The sequence below is a fragment of the Rhipicephalus microplus genome, chromosome 2, assembly GCF_043290135.1.
Source record: "Rhipicephalus microplus isolate Deutch F79 chromosome 2, USDA_Rmic, whole genome shotgun sequence".
Lineage (NCBI taxonomy): Eukaryota > Metazoa > Arthropoda > Arachnida > Ixodida > Ixodidae > Rhipicephalus > Rhipicephalus microplus.
The window spans coordinates 228,460,098-228,475,074 of NC_134701.1; the positions used below are offsets into that span (position 1 = coordinate 228,460,098).

A 14,977-nucleotide genomic window follows, 5' to 3' on the forward strand; every position below is an offset into this window, starting at 1 on the left:
TAGTTAACCCGCATAAGATGAAAGCACGTCCACATAATCGCAAATGAGTTCCTTTTTTTTCGCCTTAGCAGTCAGTAGCCGTATTGTGATGGAAATCTCACATTTAATCCATTACCAAGTAATTTCCCGAAAGAAGTCGTACCTTTGTGAATTCTTTCGCAAAAATATGTACGGCAAAATTATGGTGGCAATGTCTTCAGGCGTCAGAGTCCTAATCGGTGCGTCCTTTATATGCAGATTGAAAATTGTTAGGGCAAGAAAGAAAGCTTATGGACTGAGATTGAAGTGAATCAAATTGAACGCACGGTCGGCTGGAGATGCTGAATTGCTTGTTGCTCACTGTTGTGTGTGATGAATAGATGAAGGAATGAATACGACGTCTTTCCCTTAGCGAGGGAAAGCTTCATTGTGAAGGATTATGCGCATATGCAAAAATTTAAAGTTTCTATCTTTCGTTACGTTCTGAAGCAGAACGATGCCGCACTAAATTGACGCAGTCTCGCGATTTGATTATGCAGTATGATTAAATCTGGTTAATTTGAAAGTTCACTCTTCCGAAGAATGATCGTTGCCTTCCATCGTAACATCTTGTTTGTACAAGTGCGTGACGTGTCGGTGTTACTAATATGACCGGCTCACAATTCTGCGACTTCTGCTAAAGCACGCACACATAATTTCATGCACGCCCTTCACGCATTCTCAGACCAGCAATCATGGTCCATGCATTCCTGTGATATCACGGGCAGGAGGAGATGAAAATGGTTGGATTATTTCTTGGTTGGTGTCTCACGACAGTGACGTGTGTCGCGACCTCTTGGCACCAGCATCATACGTGTGCGCGCCCCTTATAGCCACTCGCTAAGTCAAGAATGTGGAAATGCCGGGAGTGCGAAGTTGATGACCAAGTTGTATGCATCCGAAAATGTCGTGGTCGCAGTGGGAGGCAAGAGTGACGTTGTTCGCAAGTGAGCAAACTCTCTCAATCTGCGAGAACCAGCAGCAATGTGAATTTTCGCGTGGTTGGCTGCACAAATAAACGTTGCCAGTAAAAAGAACGAGCGCCAGAACGACCAGTTCTTGGTTACCCACACAACAGAGGCAAATATACTTACTCAGAATGGCAATTGTCGCTTGCGACATCTCTGGTACAGCTAATATTCCCTTAGTGATAGCTCATCCTGCCCCGGGCTGCGCACCTTCGAGACAGTGTTTTCACAGATAATGAAACCCGCCATCAGTTGTCTCAGGACCCGGGGCACTAATGCCGAATGGCTGGAGTGGCTCGTATTAGGTGGAACTGCACTCTTCACTTTGAAAATCAAATCTATCTGAAAGATTGCAGCTACATATCCTCACTGGAGCATTTGTGGACTAGTGAGCTTAACTATGTCCAGAAGGCTGGAGAGAGGTATGGGGCATTCGGACACAAGGAAGACCTTAGATACTCTGATGGTACCAGCCTTGGTGAAACGACGCTGAACCGATGCTCCAGCAAGGACTTCGAGTAGCACTCCACATCACAGCGAAGTTGAAGATCTCCAAACTGAGACAGCTCAGGGCTTGGCTTCGAGATTCGAAAACTACTTCCATGAACCACATAACGCGATAGCCACAGTGGTTTCACCTTGATAGACCTCGATAAAGCCTGCTACGTAGCTATGAAATAAGGGCCACGAGAAGTTGATGGTGCTGAAGACACTTTGCTAAATCACTTCTATTAAATTCTTCAAAATTATATATGCTGCGAAAGGAGTAAGCGAAAAAAAAGAAGAAAACTACCTACACATCGGGTAAGAGTGCCTCAAGCATAAATAATATGTGGAAACGGCTTGACGGCACGGCGTGTAGTTGGGAAATACTAGACATATTTGGAGTAATATCTATATTGTGAACGAACTAGAAAGAAAATATGCAACTTTCACATATAAATATTGCTCTAACTGATAAAGCCCTTATCTGATTATAAGTTTTATTACTGATAGCGAGGTCAAGTTGATGCTAACATGCTTCCTTTTAAAATTCTAATGCCCCTACGAGCGCAATGTAGATAGTATAACAAGAAATGGATGACCTGTAGGGTGGCTATTTTTCGCGTGCTAAAAATAGGGCGAACTGACGACACGTAACTGACACTACGATGTGGTATGCGCAACGTAATCATAAGCACAATGGTCTGAAGATTTTCGCATCACATACTGCATGGCAGCTCACATTACATATGAACACACAGTACCTGACTAACTTTCACGCTGTGCTCGTATGTCAAGGCGTGTTTCCAGCCCGCAACTTCGCTTGTCATACCACTTTATCATACAGGCATGTGCGATCTCAAACGGGACGCGTACTGTCAGAATGGTCTTTCAGTGGTACAATAAGGCACGGGGCCTACTTTATTTGTCCCCAGTTCTCAGCGACACGCGCAGCTGTGTTGTTATACGTAGCGGACTTACAAAATACTTTTTTGAAAGCTACAACTGTGACAGGCTTTGTCTAGACCAGGGGTCGCAGCGTGGGGAACTGCGCGGACATAACTACGACGAGAGCTGGCCTCAAACCGCCGGGACGGTCATAAATCTCTCAGAGCTGCCTCCAAAGACGGGGTGGGCGCGCGCCAAGTCCAGCGCTTTTCCATTAACCTCGCGATACCACGTTTTTACAAGAGGCTCTCTGTTGAAGCAGTCCCTATGACAGAAGTGAATCACTTTGTACGCACTCTTCACCCCTCTACGACCTCGTTCAATTTTGTCTGCGTTTGAGAACCGCTCGAAACAGTTTAGTTTGAGTTACTATATACGAGTGAGCGTATGCGCTACGAAATTCGAGATTGCTCTACTCACATCTAGAGTAGTTATAAGTGTCTAGAAAGGCGACTGTGGTGAGAGTTGCAGCAAAATGACCAAAAATTTTAAGAATCCGTCCAGTGCGAGTGGAGTTACAAAGATTTGTCGCATGCTGCAATTGTATTCTCTCTTCTCTCGTCCCGACAAAACGGCCGGAAGCTAAGCAGGGGGGGGGGGGGGGGCAGGGCAAAGAAGCTGTCGCGCCTCGTGACCTTGAGCACTTTTTCTTTTCTTTCTTCGAATGCGCGCCTTCGTCAGTGTGATCACGTGCGCGCGCATGGACAAGTAGCGGCCTTTTGCGGCTATCTCGGTAACTTGATTTTTCGGTCAGAGACGCACAGACGATTTTACGCTCACAACCAACGGGGTTGACGCCGCTGGCGAGTTTTCTGCGACACGAGCTTTTTAACGCTGTCGAGTTAATAAAGAAAATCATGATATTGTGAAGAACAATTTAAAGCTACGCACAATTCGGCCTCAACCTCCGCCGAGAGCCAGCGACAGCTCCTCCAAAGATAATGATCAGCCTGTGAAGTTATTCCGATAAGTATAACACGTTGAAACTTTAGTGCAGGCCATCTGAGAAACTTCGAGGTCCCTGTCTCAGTTCGTGCTTGAAGTTTCTACAATGTACGAACTAGCACGTCTTTTCTTCCTACTTCAGTTTTGTACAGGCGTCTTGCCTGTTACCCACTTCTGAAACCTAGGGTTGAGCCAGTGCTGCAAAAAGTGTTTTCTGTTAAAATTTGGACAATGTGTGTGTGCCTTTCAAGTCGAAACTGATCGATGATTCGCTCGTCGTAGTTACAAAGGGCTAGCAAAACAACCGTACCACGCACGTCCGCGAATTCGATGCACTTCGCAGTTTTATTCTCTATCCTAGCACTGCCTATGGCCGCACACAATTCTGCTTTTCGTTTTCGTCGAGGCACAGTGATTTTCTTATCAGTGCTCGTAGCGAAGCCGGGCTTACAACGCGCATCGCAAGGAATGCCGGGAGCCGGCGGTTTCCCCGTATAACGGTACTGTGGAAGACAGGAAACGAACGTCCCCCGCCACTTCCGCTCTTGCATGACGCAGCCGGTGAACGCGACGCTGGTTCCTAACGCCGCACACGACGGGCCTTACGCTCACTTCCGCCAATTGTCAGCGAAGGGAAGCCACGCTATACGCCTTGCGAACGCTCTAGCCTGTTCCGCCTCGCTCGTGGGTCCATAGCGCGCCGGGGATGCGGCAACGTCCCGGCGACTCCGTGCGGCGCGCATGCAGGCACTGCGCGCGGCTATCTCGGTTGCGTCCGGGCCGATTTCAGGACGGAACGCGAATATGCCAGCAGTGCGAGTCCGCAGTTTGCTTCTGCTTTCTGGTCGACGCCGCTTATGGTATCGCTTTAGTTGGCATCGTGCTTAGTTTGTGTGGGCGAAGCTCGTGCACAGAGAATGTCGGAGGAAGGAGCAACGATGGCACATTGTTGGCTGGTTTGCGCAGCGGAGAGTGGCATTGAATGGGAGCCCGGGACTGGCAACTTCTGACCAGCAAGAAACCAATGTACGAACGCGTTTCCACCATATCCGAGGCGGAAACTTCCGGCCGAAACGTCGGAAACGGAGCCCGGCTGCGCTTAGCGTCGCTCGTGCAATGCGGGTGTTTTTGGTGGAAGCATATGATGGTGCTGGGTACAAAGCTTCTCGTGTGTTGTTAGCACGCCTGACGCGGAAAGGAAGGCGGTACCCGCAAAACGCTGTCAATGGCCTTGCCCGGAAGACAGTACTGGCTTTACGGTATTCGAGGGGATCAAGCAAACAAAAGTTGAGGGGATATGGTATCTACTTTAATCGACCGTATTAGTGAGCGCTAAGACAAAAGTCAATATTGTGAACATACTGGTTAACTTCGCTTCGGTGGAGCCTCCACGATCACCTACAAAGGAAGAGCCGTAGTGTCAAGCGGTGAAGGCGACCTGAGACAAGTTTGCTCGGACAGACACCACTTTCAGCATAGCTCGGAAGAAAGTTTCAGTGTGTGTCAATTACATCGGTCTCACACGAAACGCAGCTTGTGGTGCCTCACTCCAGTCCAATAGCAAAGTGGCTGTAGATCTTCGTTGTTGATCGAGCCACTTCTAAATTCTTGTTACTCGTGAGACCTATGCACAAGTGTTAAAGCGAAGTACTTGTCGATGGGGGTGTTTATTTCCGTGCAACACGCTCGGTCCATAAACTAGATGTGCTCATGGTGGATAGTAAAAAAACACAAATAAGAAAGACTAATAAATCTTGGTGCACCAAACAGCCGAGAAAAACTGGAATGATGACGAGCAGTGTGTTGGACGAGTTACTTTTACACAAGCAAGTGATGTATGTGGCTGTTGAGTATCCACTTCAGATGGCAATTATGACTGCAACCCATATCATGAATGAAATTATCTTGAACAAGTAGTAATTTTATTCACACAGTGCTACACTGAACACGCACATGTGAGCCTTTAAACGATCATGAACTTATAAAAATAAATAAAATGCTCAATTTTTCAAAAATCCTTCAGAGGACTTCCTCATCCCAAAGGGGAGGGCTTATAAGGCACCAATGAGTCCATTTTGGACGTGCTTTCCTACGAAGACTCTGGCTCTTCTAGAAGGTTGGACACAACGCGATCAACACGTCTTTCTGTATGAGCTATGATTTTGGCCGAAGGAGAGCTCTTGCGAGACTTTACGCTGAACAAGCTGCCGCCAATTCCGTAAATGACCCGTACCGTCCATTCAATAATTTCTTATGGACCCATTGTCATGCCTCATCTACCTCCTTTACAGTCTGTCCACCGGCGCGCCTCATTTCCACAAGCCAATCGCTATCTTGTCCAGCCATCGGCTGGCTCGTTCGCGAGACGTCGAACCGCGGGCGTGGCTATAATGGCGCGCGTGCACACCTACACAAACAAGGGTCGGTCGCGCGCACGATGCGTTTTCTTTATGGCAGCCTAGTCTTCGATTCTCATTTGCCAAGAAGCCGTGGGCGGCGATGGGAAGACGCCCACTTCGTGCCGGCGCCGACATATACGACAACAAGCGAGTCGCCGTTAATTTCCATGAGTGAGCTCAAAACCAGCCGGCACGTGCCTACCATGCGACTCCTCGCCATCTCCAGTCCTCTCTCACCACCACCACTTGACTTTATTCCTTCTTTCGAGCATAACAATCCCGCGGAGAGGGAGCGTAGTCGTCAGGAGGGTGCCCTCCGCTCCTGCTACGGTCTTAATATGCTCCAGAGCCACATTCGCATGCTTCATTATTTTTTTTTCCCTTTGATTTTGACGCGTTCTTTTTTATACGCAGACACTCTTATTTCTCTTGAAGCTTGCAGGTCTAAATTTGGCCGCATCACTTATCCGGTGCGCTATCAGGACTATCGCTTTCTTCCTTGAACTTTTAATAGATTGGTAACAATGCTGTTAGTCCCGAGTGTAATAAAAAAATTAAATAAATAGATAAAAAATAAATAAAGAAAGGAAGGGAGGAGCAAGGAGGGAGAGAAGGAAGGAGGATACCAGGAGGGAGTGAGGAAAAGATGGAAGGAAGGAGGGAAAGAGAAGGGAAGGAGGAAAGGAAGGAAAAGTGTGCCAAATAAGAGGTGTTAGGCCGAAATAGGTGGCTGTCTTGGGTTTCAAACAAGGAACAAGGCGCCGAATTTGTGCGAGTAAGAAAGGTGCCAAATGAGCGCGAGCCAAGGAGAGGGTCGGACCACTTCAAATCAATCGCTCAAATTCCCTCTTTGTGTGTGTTTGTGTTTTTTTTAAAGGAATGAGAAAGCCCGGCTTCAGTGAGCTCGATATGTGAGAAAAGAACACGAGCCGTTTAAGAGAAGGAGAAACAAGGATATAAATTATAGCAACAGAAAAGGCAAAGAAAGAAAACCAATAGATATATCTATGGTGAGAGAGATATTGCTCGTGCAAGCTCGCCCCCGCGTGTAACAAGGCCTTTTTCATATCTCGCGCTGCTTAGCCCGTATACGCGCCTTCCTTCGCCCATTCCTGTGTTGCCTCTGTACGGTCGTCGTCTATTGGCCTCTCTCTCTGTGGAGGTCCGTGCTCGCCGTCTCACCATACTTGAGGGTGCGACGAGGCGCAATCATCTTAAGTAGCTTTTCTGAAATTGCGTAGAACCTCGGCTATGGTGCGTGCGCTTTACGTTTGCTGCGTCTCTTGTATTTTTGGCTTTTTTTTCTTCGTACGGGGTGGGGGGAACTACGAACAGTTGCGTGTACTAGCTGTCGCAATATCCTTTCCCCTCATCTCGACTCACTGCACCACGCCTGTTTTTTTGTTTTTTATATTTTATTCGGTATTGTTTCCGTCATTTTCCCACACACTATCCCCCTCGTTTTTTTTTCCTCTTCCGTGCGTTACGCTTATTACTGCCGGTAGTTTCTCATCATCGCGGCTTGTTGTCCTAATCTAGAGTACAAATGTCACCACGTTCGGTTGTTAAGTCGACCGACGGCAACGCAGAACAAAATTATCGTCGTTAACTGTTCGCGCTCTCTACATCCCCTTCTCCAGCCCTAAAAGACGTTTGTGCACACGCACAGACGGGCCCTACTCACTTTAACTGTACAGCGCCTGCTGCATAAGGAACGGTTCTTCACACTCGGTTAAATAGGCCATGAATAGCGACAGAGAGTCGTCTCGATGATGTCGCTGACGTCAGGTATCTGTTGCCGCTCCGTTACGGGAGAACGACTGGAGCAGACACCAAGTGGTCCCGCCTGTGTTTCCATCTTGGAAGGTTGCACAAAAGTTCGCGTCGTATTTGACACCCCTCGGCGATAACTGCAGACAGTAAACCGAAAATGAGGGGGGGGGGGGGGAGGCGCGTTTCGTACTCAGCGTCTCTTTCTCCCTCTATCCCTCTCTCGTTTTGGCTTTCTCTCTCTTCTTGGCCTTTTATTTGTCTTGTTTGTTTCATGCAAGCCTCCTTCCTAACGTCTTTAGCAGTGAGCCCCGTTATGAGAGCTTGGTCATAACGGCAGAAAAGCGTGGCCTGGTGTTATACGGCCACTGCCAACGGCGGGCAGCCGAGCGAGGCGTCAGAATCTGCTTTTTGTTTTACAGAGGGCTTTTGGCGCTGCCGCGGCAATCTGTGCGGCAGTGAAACTGAATGTTGTGAACTTGACGACCTGCCGTTAGAAGTGTCGTTGTCCACGATAAACGGCACCGCGAGGGACGCAAAAGTGCACCGCGACTAATGAATCGAATCCGTTACGCGCTGGCATTTTGAATGTAGGCTTATGTGCGTGGTCACCGTGTCTTATTTATTATCGCCGATTTTCACACGATATTTATTCCTGTCGTAAATTGCCTTTTCGAAAGTGACATTGTTTATTTGAGCTCGTTAAAAGGCGTGCAGCGAGATCTATGTTATTGCCCTTACTAGAATCATAATTTATTACCACTAGAAGAAGGACGAACACCTCTGCGTAGAAGTGTGTAATTAAGCTCGTATTAAATGATATCACCGCGTACTCCACCCATCTACAAATATCACGAAATCAGCTAACCGTACGCTCGTTCTTCACTGGCCTCTGGAGTTAGCTAATCCATAGTTTGATAACTCTGCCCAGATAAATGTCCTAACACTTCAAAGAATAAGAAAGAGAAAGACAGCACGCTGCGGCAAACAAAAGCATAGGAGAAACAAAAGCCTTCAACTGATGAACCATCTGAAACAAATTAGGGCAAGTATTGGTGACTTTTCGCAATAATCTAAAGGAAAATATCGCCAACATACGTTCACTCCCTCAATTAAAGTGTAGCTATTCTATGATTTCTCCTTCCGTAGATGGTCGTGCTGTTCGTGCTAACTTTTCATACCTTTCAAATTTATTGCAGTAGCATTATGTGGGAAAATAGAATGATTGCAAACTTCTTTCTTCCGAGCATGGGGGTTACCTACGATATATTTCACTGCAGAGCTTTTGTTGAAGCAAGGAAGAGCTAAGTCAAAGCATCTTCCCTATTCCTCAGACCCAGTGCACAGCCGCTAAAGAGTGGCGCGTTTTTAATACAATTACTAAAATTCATCCATGAAGCCCCGTCTGATATGCACGCATTAAAGGAACGGCAACGATAGCAAATGAAGTGCAGCTGTCTGGGCGACATCATCTTCAACGCCTCCTGGAAGCTGTTACATCATTAGCTTATCTCCGCTGCCACACCATCCGAAAGCGGTTAGAGTCGTTTATAAGCCTGGCAGCTCCTCCAGAAGCACCCGCTGCCTGAATATCCCGCTTGTCGTTTCTCTGCCTTCCTCCACTCGACGAATCAAGAGGCGGCACTCTTGAATTCATGAGCTTAACTGACGCGGCTGGATTCTCCCAGCGAAAGGGAGAAGTCCTTGGCTGATAAAGTCGACATGGACTTTCCCTTTCTCTCTGTCTCTCGCAGTTGCACAGAGACACATAATCAGTGTGAGAATAAAAGGAACTGTCCGGCTTATACGAGGGACTTTTCGTGCGGCATGCCAGCGCGAAGACAGGTGACGACGTGCGCCACTGACCGCCAGTCCTTATCGGCGAGATAGCGCGGAAACCGCCCGTCGGTCAGTCTCTTCCGGCTTCGAGAGAGTGATGATACAGAAACACCCTAAATATATCTAAAAAGAGAAAAAAAAAAGAAGACTAGAATGGGCGGAAACCTCCACGTCGCTCTTCTTGCGGCACAAGCAACCCCTCTATTGAGCCTCGGCAGTAGCATCATTACCAGCCCTCGCCTGTCATCGCGAGCGGGTGGTGTTGGCCCTGCCCAAAACTCGGGTCTTTACAGGAACCCAAAAACCTTCTTGCCGCTCGCGCGCCACCATAATGGTGCTACCCCGCGCTCACGCGGACACGCTATCTGCGGTTTATTCATGATTGCTCTTGGTCCGGCCGCGGCCGTCTTATCGTGCCAGCGGGCTCCACTCTTGGTCTTCATTTCCGGAGAATCGCCGCTCACCGGCTTCGGTGCCCTCATCGCCTTCCTCCTTCTTTTCTTCCTCTTTGCGTGCTTCAACGCAGCGTCCGAACCCCCCACTCTTCTCCTCCGCAGCGTAGCTTCGTCTCCTTTCCTCGTTGAAATTTAATGAACCTCCCGAACGGCGGCCTCTTCAACAGTCTCTCCTCTCTCCCCCCTTAGCGTGTTGCCGCAACCGCGATAAGGGACGTAGTCTAACGGCGAAACCGATACAAGCCGGGCGTACACTACAAAGAGTACCGGCTTCTAGCTTTACTACCATATCTGGTGCGCCTAAGCGGTGAATCGCAAGCGAAAGCACCTAACGCATGCTTTTAAGCCACTTTCAGCCTCATCCTACTCATCATCCCTGTCTTCTCTCGTTTTCCCTTTTTTTTTTTTTGCAGACATTTCTCACACACTTGCGGTAGCGAAAATGTCGTCAAGCGGTAGTGACGTACGTAGCCAGCCCTTCGTAGCACCGGGAATACACGGTCAGACGACTCACTCGCTTCATCATGTCTCCAAACAACACAAAAGAAGATGGAGAAGTGAGCGGCGCTGACTTTGTCGTCGGCGCTGCCACTCCGCGACAGCGGTGGCGTTAGTGGCGGTGCTACATTGGCTCCCTATCTCGTCCCCAGTGCTGTTCACACTCGGACGAGTGATAGATTGGTGCCTCATGAAAGAAGAGACCCAAAAAGTGCGCCGAGCGTGGCGAAAAATGTTTAGCGCCCCATGGTAGCTAACGTCGTTCGCACTAGCTCCACACTCCTATAACATCACGCCTTTCCCCTTCTCCACCCGACCGCAGCTTCTTTCCGGTATGTTGACACCGTGCCCGCCAACCTTTCTTTTGCGGTCGTTTGCGTTGCCGCCACTGACAGCCCTGTTTATTTTCTTGCATCGCACACGCCCACTTTTCCCAAATTCAAGTCATTTCTACTCAAAAATATAATAACCGTGAGGAGTACGAAACATTAGCATGAAAAATGAGAAGTATAGGTATAGCTATTTGAGCACGAAAGCAAAAGTTCCGAAACTATCTTTACCGCCCCCCTCCTCCCCCCCGGCCGTCTCGCAATAAATGTGTAGCTTATCTCAGAGTCCTTCAGAGAACATTGAGAACTTATAGTTTCACATTATGCGTGAAACCTCGAAGGTGATAAGCGTTCCCTATCAGATGATTAATGTGGTGCGCGTAAACATTGTTGAAGAAGCCTCAAGGTAATATGTATGCCAACACCGTCAGTAAATTTAACCACACGTACTGCTAATAGGGAAACGCAAATTCAAGTAATGAAATGTCTTCAGCTGTGTAGCCAAGGGTTAGTCGTGGCTGGAACAACTGCGGCCGTTTTTGAAAGAACAAGCACGATTTCTCACTTTTAATTGTTCGTAAGCAGCTGAAGTATATCAACAAAGTTATAGGGCGAGATAGTAAAAAACCTTTAAACCTTTTCCAGTGTAACTAATACAAAGCCGAGGAGTTACGCATGCGTAACTTGAGTGACTTCAGAACGCTTTTTCGCAACTGAGAGATAGGTTCAGAGTACTTTACTATCAACGACATTCAACATTCGATGAAAATGACACATTTTTCTGAAGGGTTCTTCAAAAACTGATCCGAAGAATTTCTTCAGGCCCTCAAAATGAGCGCTGAACCAACGAAGAACAAACGCATTACCATGTGAAGTCAGCGAGGTTATCTCGCTCGCCACGTAGTTTTGCGGCGCTGGATTAGCATGAGAGCTGTGAAAAGAAGCTCGTTAGCAATCCCTAGCTCTCACATATGCGAACTATCACATCGACATTGCACGTGAAGTCTGCTGTTAAGCCAAAAATGTGAAGGTATTGGTACAGGACGCAAAGAACCTGTCTTGCATTCCGTCGACATATTTTTAGAAGGTAACAAGGAAAGTCACTGAAACCGGGGTTTGAGGTAGATTCAATCGACATTTTTTTTTGAATACTTTTGATTATTTCGAACGTCTATTTTTTTGAGAACTTTTTTAAAAGTTTGTTGATACGGTAGATGCTATTAAGACGGCCGCATTGAAAATTCATGACATGTGGCATTTTCAACATTTTAGGATAAGAATTATAGTAATACATGAATTCCTTGTGAAGCTGAAAGCTATGGCTTGCTACACATTCAGCCATTCCGCCTTTCGACACGGTACCGCAGAAAGCGGCTGGCAATTAACGTTATTCGGTTTCTTGCCTAATGCATCAAATTGAACATCAAGGATGGTTCGACGAATGTTTTTTTATATAACCGACATGAATATTTCATACCAAGTATCATGAAACCACGGTATGAAATATTTGCCTGTTCCACATGGTGAATGCTTTGCTGGATTCTGAGCTTACAAATAAATTTTAAATCAAATACAAAGATCAATGGCTTCAGAAACAAAATTTTTGTTCGCTACGAGGATGAGCAATATAGTGGTTCATCGGGCTGTCTATTTATTTATTTATTTTTATTTTCTATTTACTTACTTATTCATTTATTCATTCAAATATTCTTCCAATAGCAAAGCGATCATTGCAATGTAGCTTACACAATATGCACAGAAACAATGTCCGACAACTTAAATACATTTGGATGAGCAAATAGCTGAAATGAAAGTACAAGAAAGCGCTAGCTGTCGACCTCGGCGGTACAGTGGTTACGGTGCTTGGTGGCTGACCCGAACGAAGGTCATAGGTTCGACCCCGGCCGCGGCTGTCGCATTTCAATGAAGGTGCAATGCCATAACACCGAGTGCTTAGATTTAGGTGCACATTAAAGAACATCGGATGGCCGAAATTTCCAGAGCCGTCAGCTGCCACATCAATCATGATCATGTCGTAGTTTCGGCACGTAAAACACCATATATCATTATTGTCCCCAGTATTATTATTAATCTAAATAGAATCGTTCCTAATGTTTGCAGGACCCAAGAAGATGAAGACGACTAGCTCGTCTCGACGGGGTGCCGCTGGGGGCGGAGGAGGCGGAGGGGGAGGAGCGGGGGGCAACGGCGGCGCCCCCAATCACCTGGGACCAGGCGGCGGTCCCGGGCCCCACCCAGCCATGTCCGGTTCCATGCCGGGTCCCGAGTGCGCGGGCTGTCAAAAGCCCATTCGCGAGCGGTTCCTGCTCAAGGCGCTGGACCAGCTGTGGCACGAGGACTGCCTCAAGTGTGCCTGCTGCGATTGTCGCCTCGGAGAGGTAGGCTCCACCCTCTTCACCAAGGCCAACCTCATTCTCTGCAAGAGGGACTACCTCAGGTGAGCTCTATAACAATATTTTAAGGGCAGCACGAATCTTATAGACAGGGGTAAGGACCATTGATAGTTTTGCATTAAAAATATACGTTCTTCTCCACACGTGACCAGCTCTGTGGCCTCTATTGGTTCAAGAAAACCTGCAGTCCGAAGAAGACGAACAAACGTGAATAGTGGAACCTACCTTACGTAACTGGGGCGCCTGCAAAAGCGTATATTAAACATGCATCTAATCTACTCATTCAGGACATGTGAAGGCTTGGGCACAATGTTCACGGGACCCGTAAGCACATCCATCGCACATCACTTAGGGAGAAGATTCACTGCCATCCTACACTAATTCATTTCAACCGCTGACATTTATAATAAAACGTACGTCGATGCCATCGATAGTAAAACACAGCGTTGATGCGAAGCAAGTTGGGTTCTTTAAGTGTTTCCACCACGTCGGTAATTTTGCGGTTCGTACATATATTCTGTTTACGTCATTTTCCCGTGTGTATATTTTCCCTTCAGGAAATACTCTACATTACGATGAATTTCTATTTTCTTCATGTGTAGGCCCAACAGATTGAGAAAATTGTGTCTTGTACAAATGCTCGAACTCAACCACAAAATGATGTGAAGGGGTCGCGAAATCTGTGTACCATTACCACCACACGAATACGTTGCTGGGGAGGAAAAAGATGGGATCCAAATAGTTCTCAGTGCACCTATCGATACAGAACGCACACAGACTAACCATGAAAGACCAATGCGTACGCATCATTTTCCCCTCCCGCTCGCATTATCTCCGCAGAGCACCGGACGCGATTGTAGAAACGGTACACCGGGAAATTAAGAGGCCAATACTGCCCAAGGCAGCCGCCCCTGACGGCACAATGGATTCCATGGGCAATCGAGCCCCTATCCTTTCCCAGCCGCGCGTCACTCGCTGCAGTACGCATACGGATCGAACAGTGCAACCCGTTCGCGGAGTCGGTCACGACCGCCCGTTCCTATATACACAGTGATACAGTTGGGGTCGGGATAGGATAGCGATCTGGATGGGGGCCCCGTTAGCTCGCGTTAAATGGGCTATGATGGTCGCGGGGACCCCCGCGCCTTTCTTACGGTCTCCCAGAAGCTGACCTTCTCTCCCGTTGATGTCTTAGTGAGCGCACTGCTAGGGTGAAGGTCTCGTCGAAGGAGGGAGGGAGAAAGAAATCGCCCGCGTGCGCGCGTGAGCGCGTGCGTTATCTCTTCGGTCACGCAGCCCCGGTCAGGGATAGACCCCGCGAATTAACTCGTAAGCGGGACCGCACCGACCGACTCGGGAGAGTCCAACCCCCTCCGAGTATGTGGCAGCACACCGATGGCTTCTTCCAACGTCCTAGAAAGACGCCGTCAAGGGTTACCCCCTTCCGCCCGGCGCTGAAGGCGTCGAAGATACACGGGAGCGCGAGAGGAGAGGAGAGCAAGTCGGAGTAGATGGGGTGGTTGAGACCGTGGCTTACGTCGTCGCTGCGACGCGTCCGTTCGAGTCACTGGGCCGCGGGATTGAGTTTCTCCAGTGTCTCGGTGCGTGATGCCGTTTAGTCCCCGGGTCGTAGTCCCCGCTGCATAGCTCAAGGCTGCGCTGTGGCGTTCGTCATTAGCCGGCCTCCACGCAAGACGCGAGCTTCTCCGAATGACCCCCACCTCCCCCAACACTGCAGCTCCGCGTAAGCTCTGCGCGCTATTTAAACGGGCAACCGACATTGGCCCGCTCCTCTCTGTCGAGTTTGTGGAGGTGCCCTATTTACCGATTTCCTAACGGGCATTAAGTGGGGTGGCTCCCACATTCTTCCTTCTCGACTTGGTACCGAGAACGCGTCTGCCTGCCTTGTTC

General features: G+C 48.2%; 1 protein-coding gene across 1 annotated transcript in view; it reads left to right on the plus strand.

Moving 5' to 3' along the window:
* Window positions 1-14,977, plus strand: part of LOC119170327 (uncharacterized) — a 115,100-nt gene that overhangs the window by 42,930 nt on the left and 57,193 nt on the right. Inside the window, exon 2 of the mRNA XM_075876901.1 lies at window positions 12,774-13,110. Coding sequence (XP_075733016.1) covers window positions 12,774-13,110 — 337 coding nt within the window. The remainder of the gene's footprint in view (window positions 1-12,773; window positions 13,111-14,977) is intronic.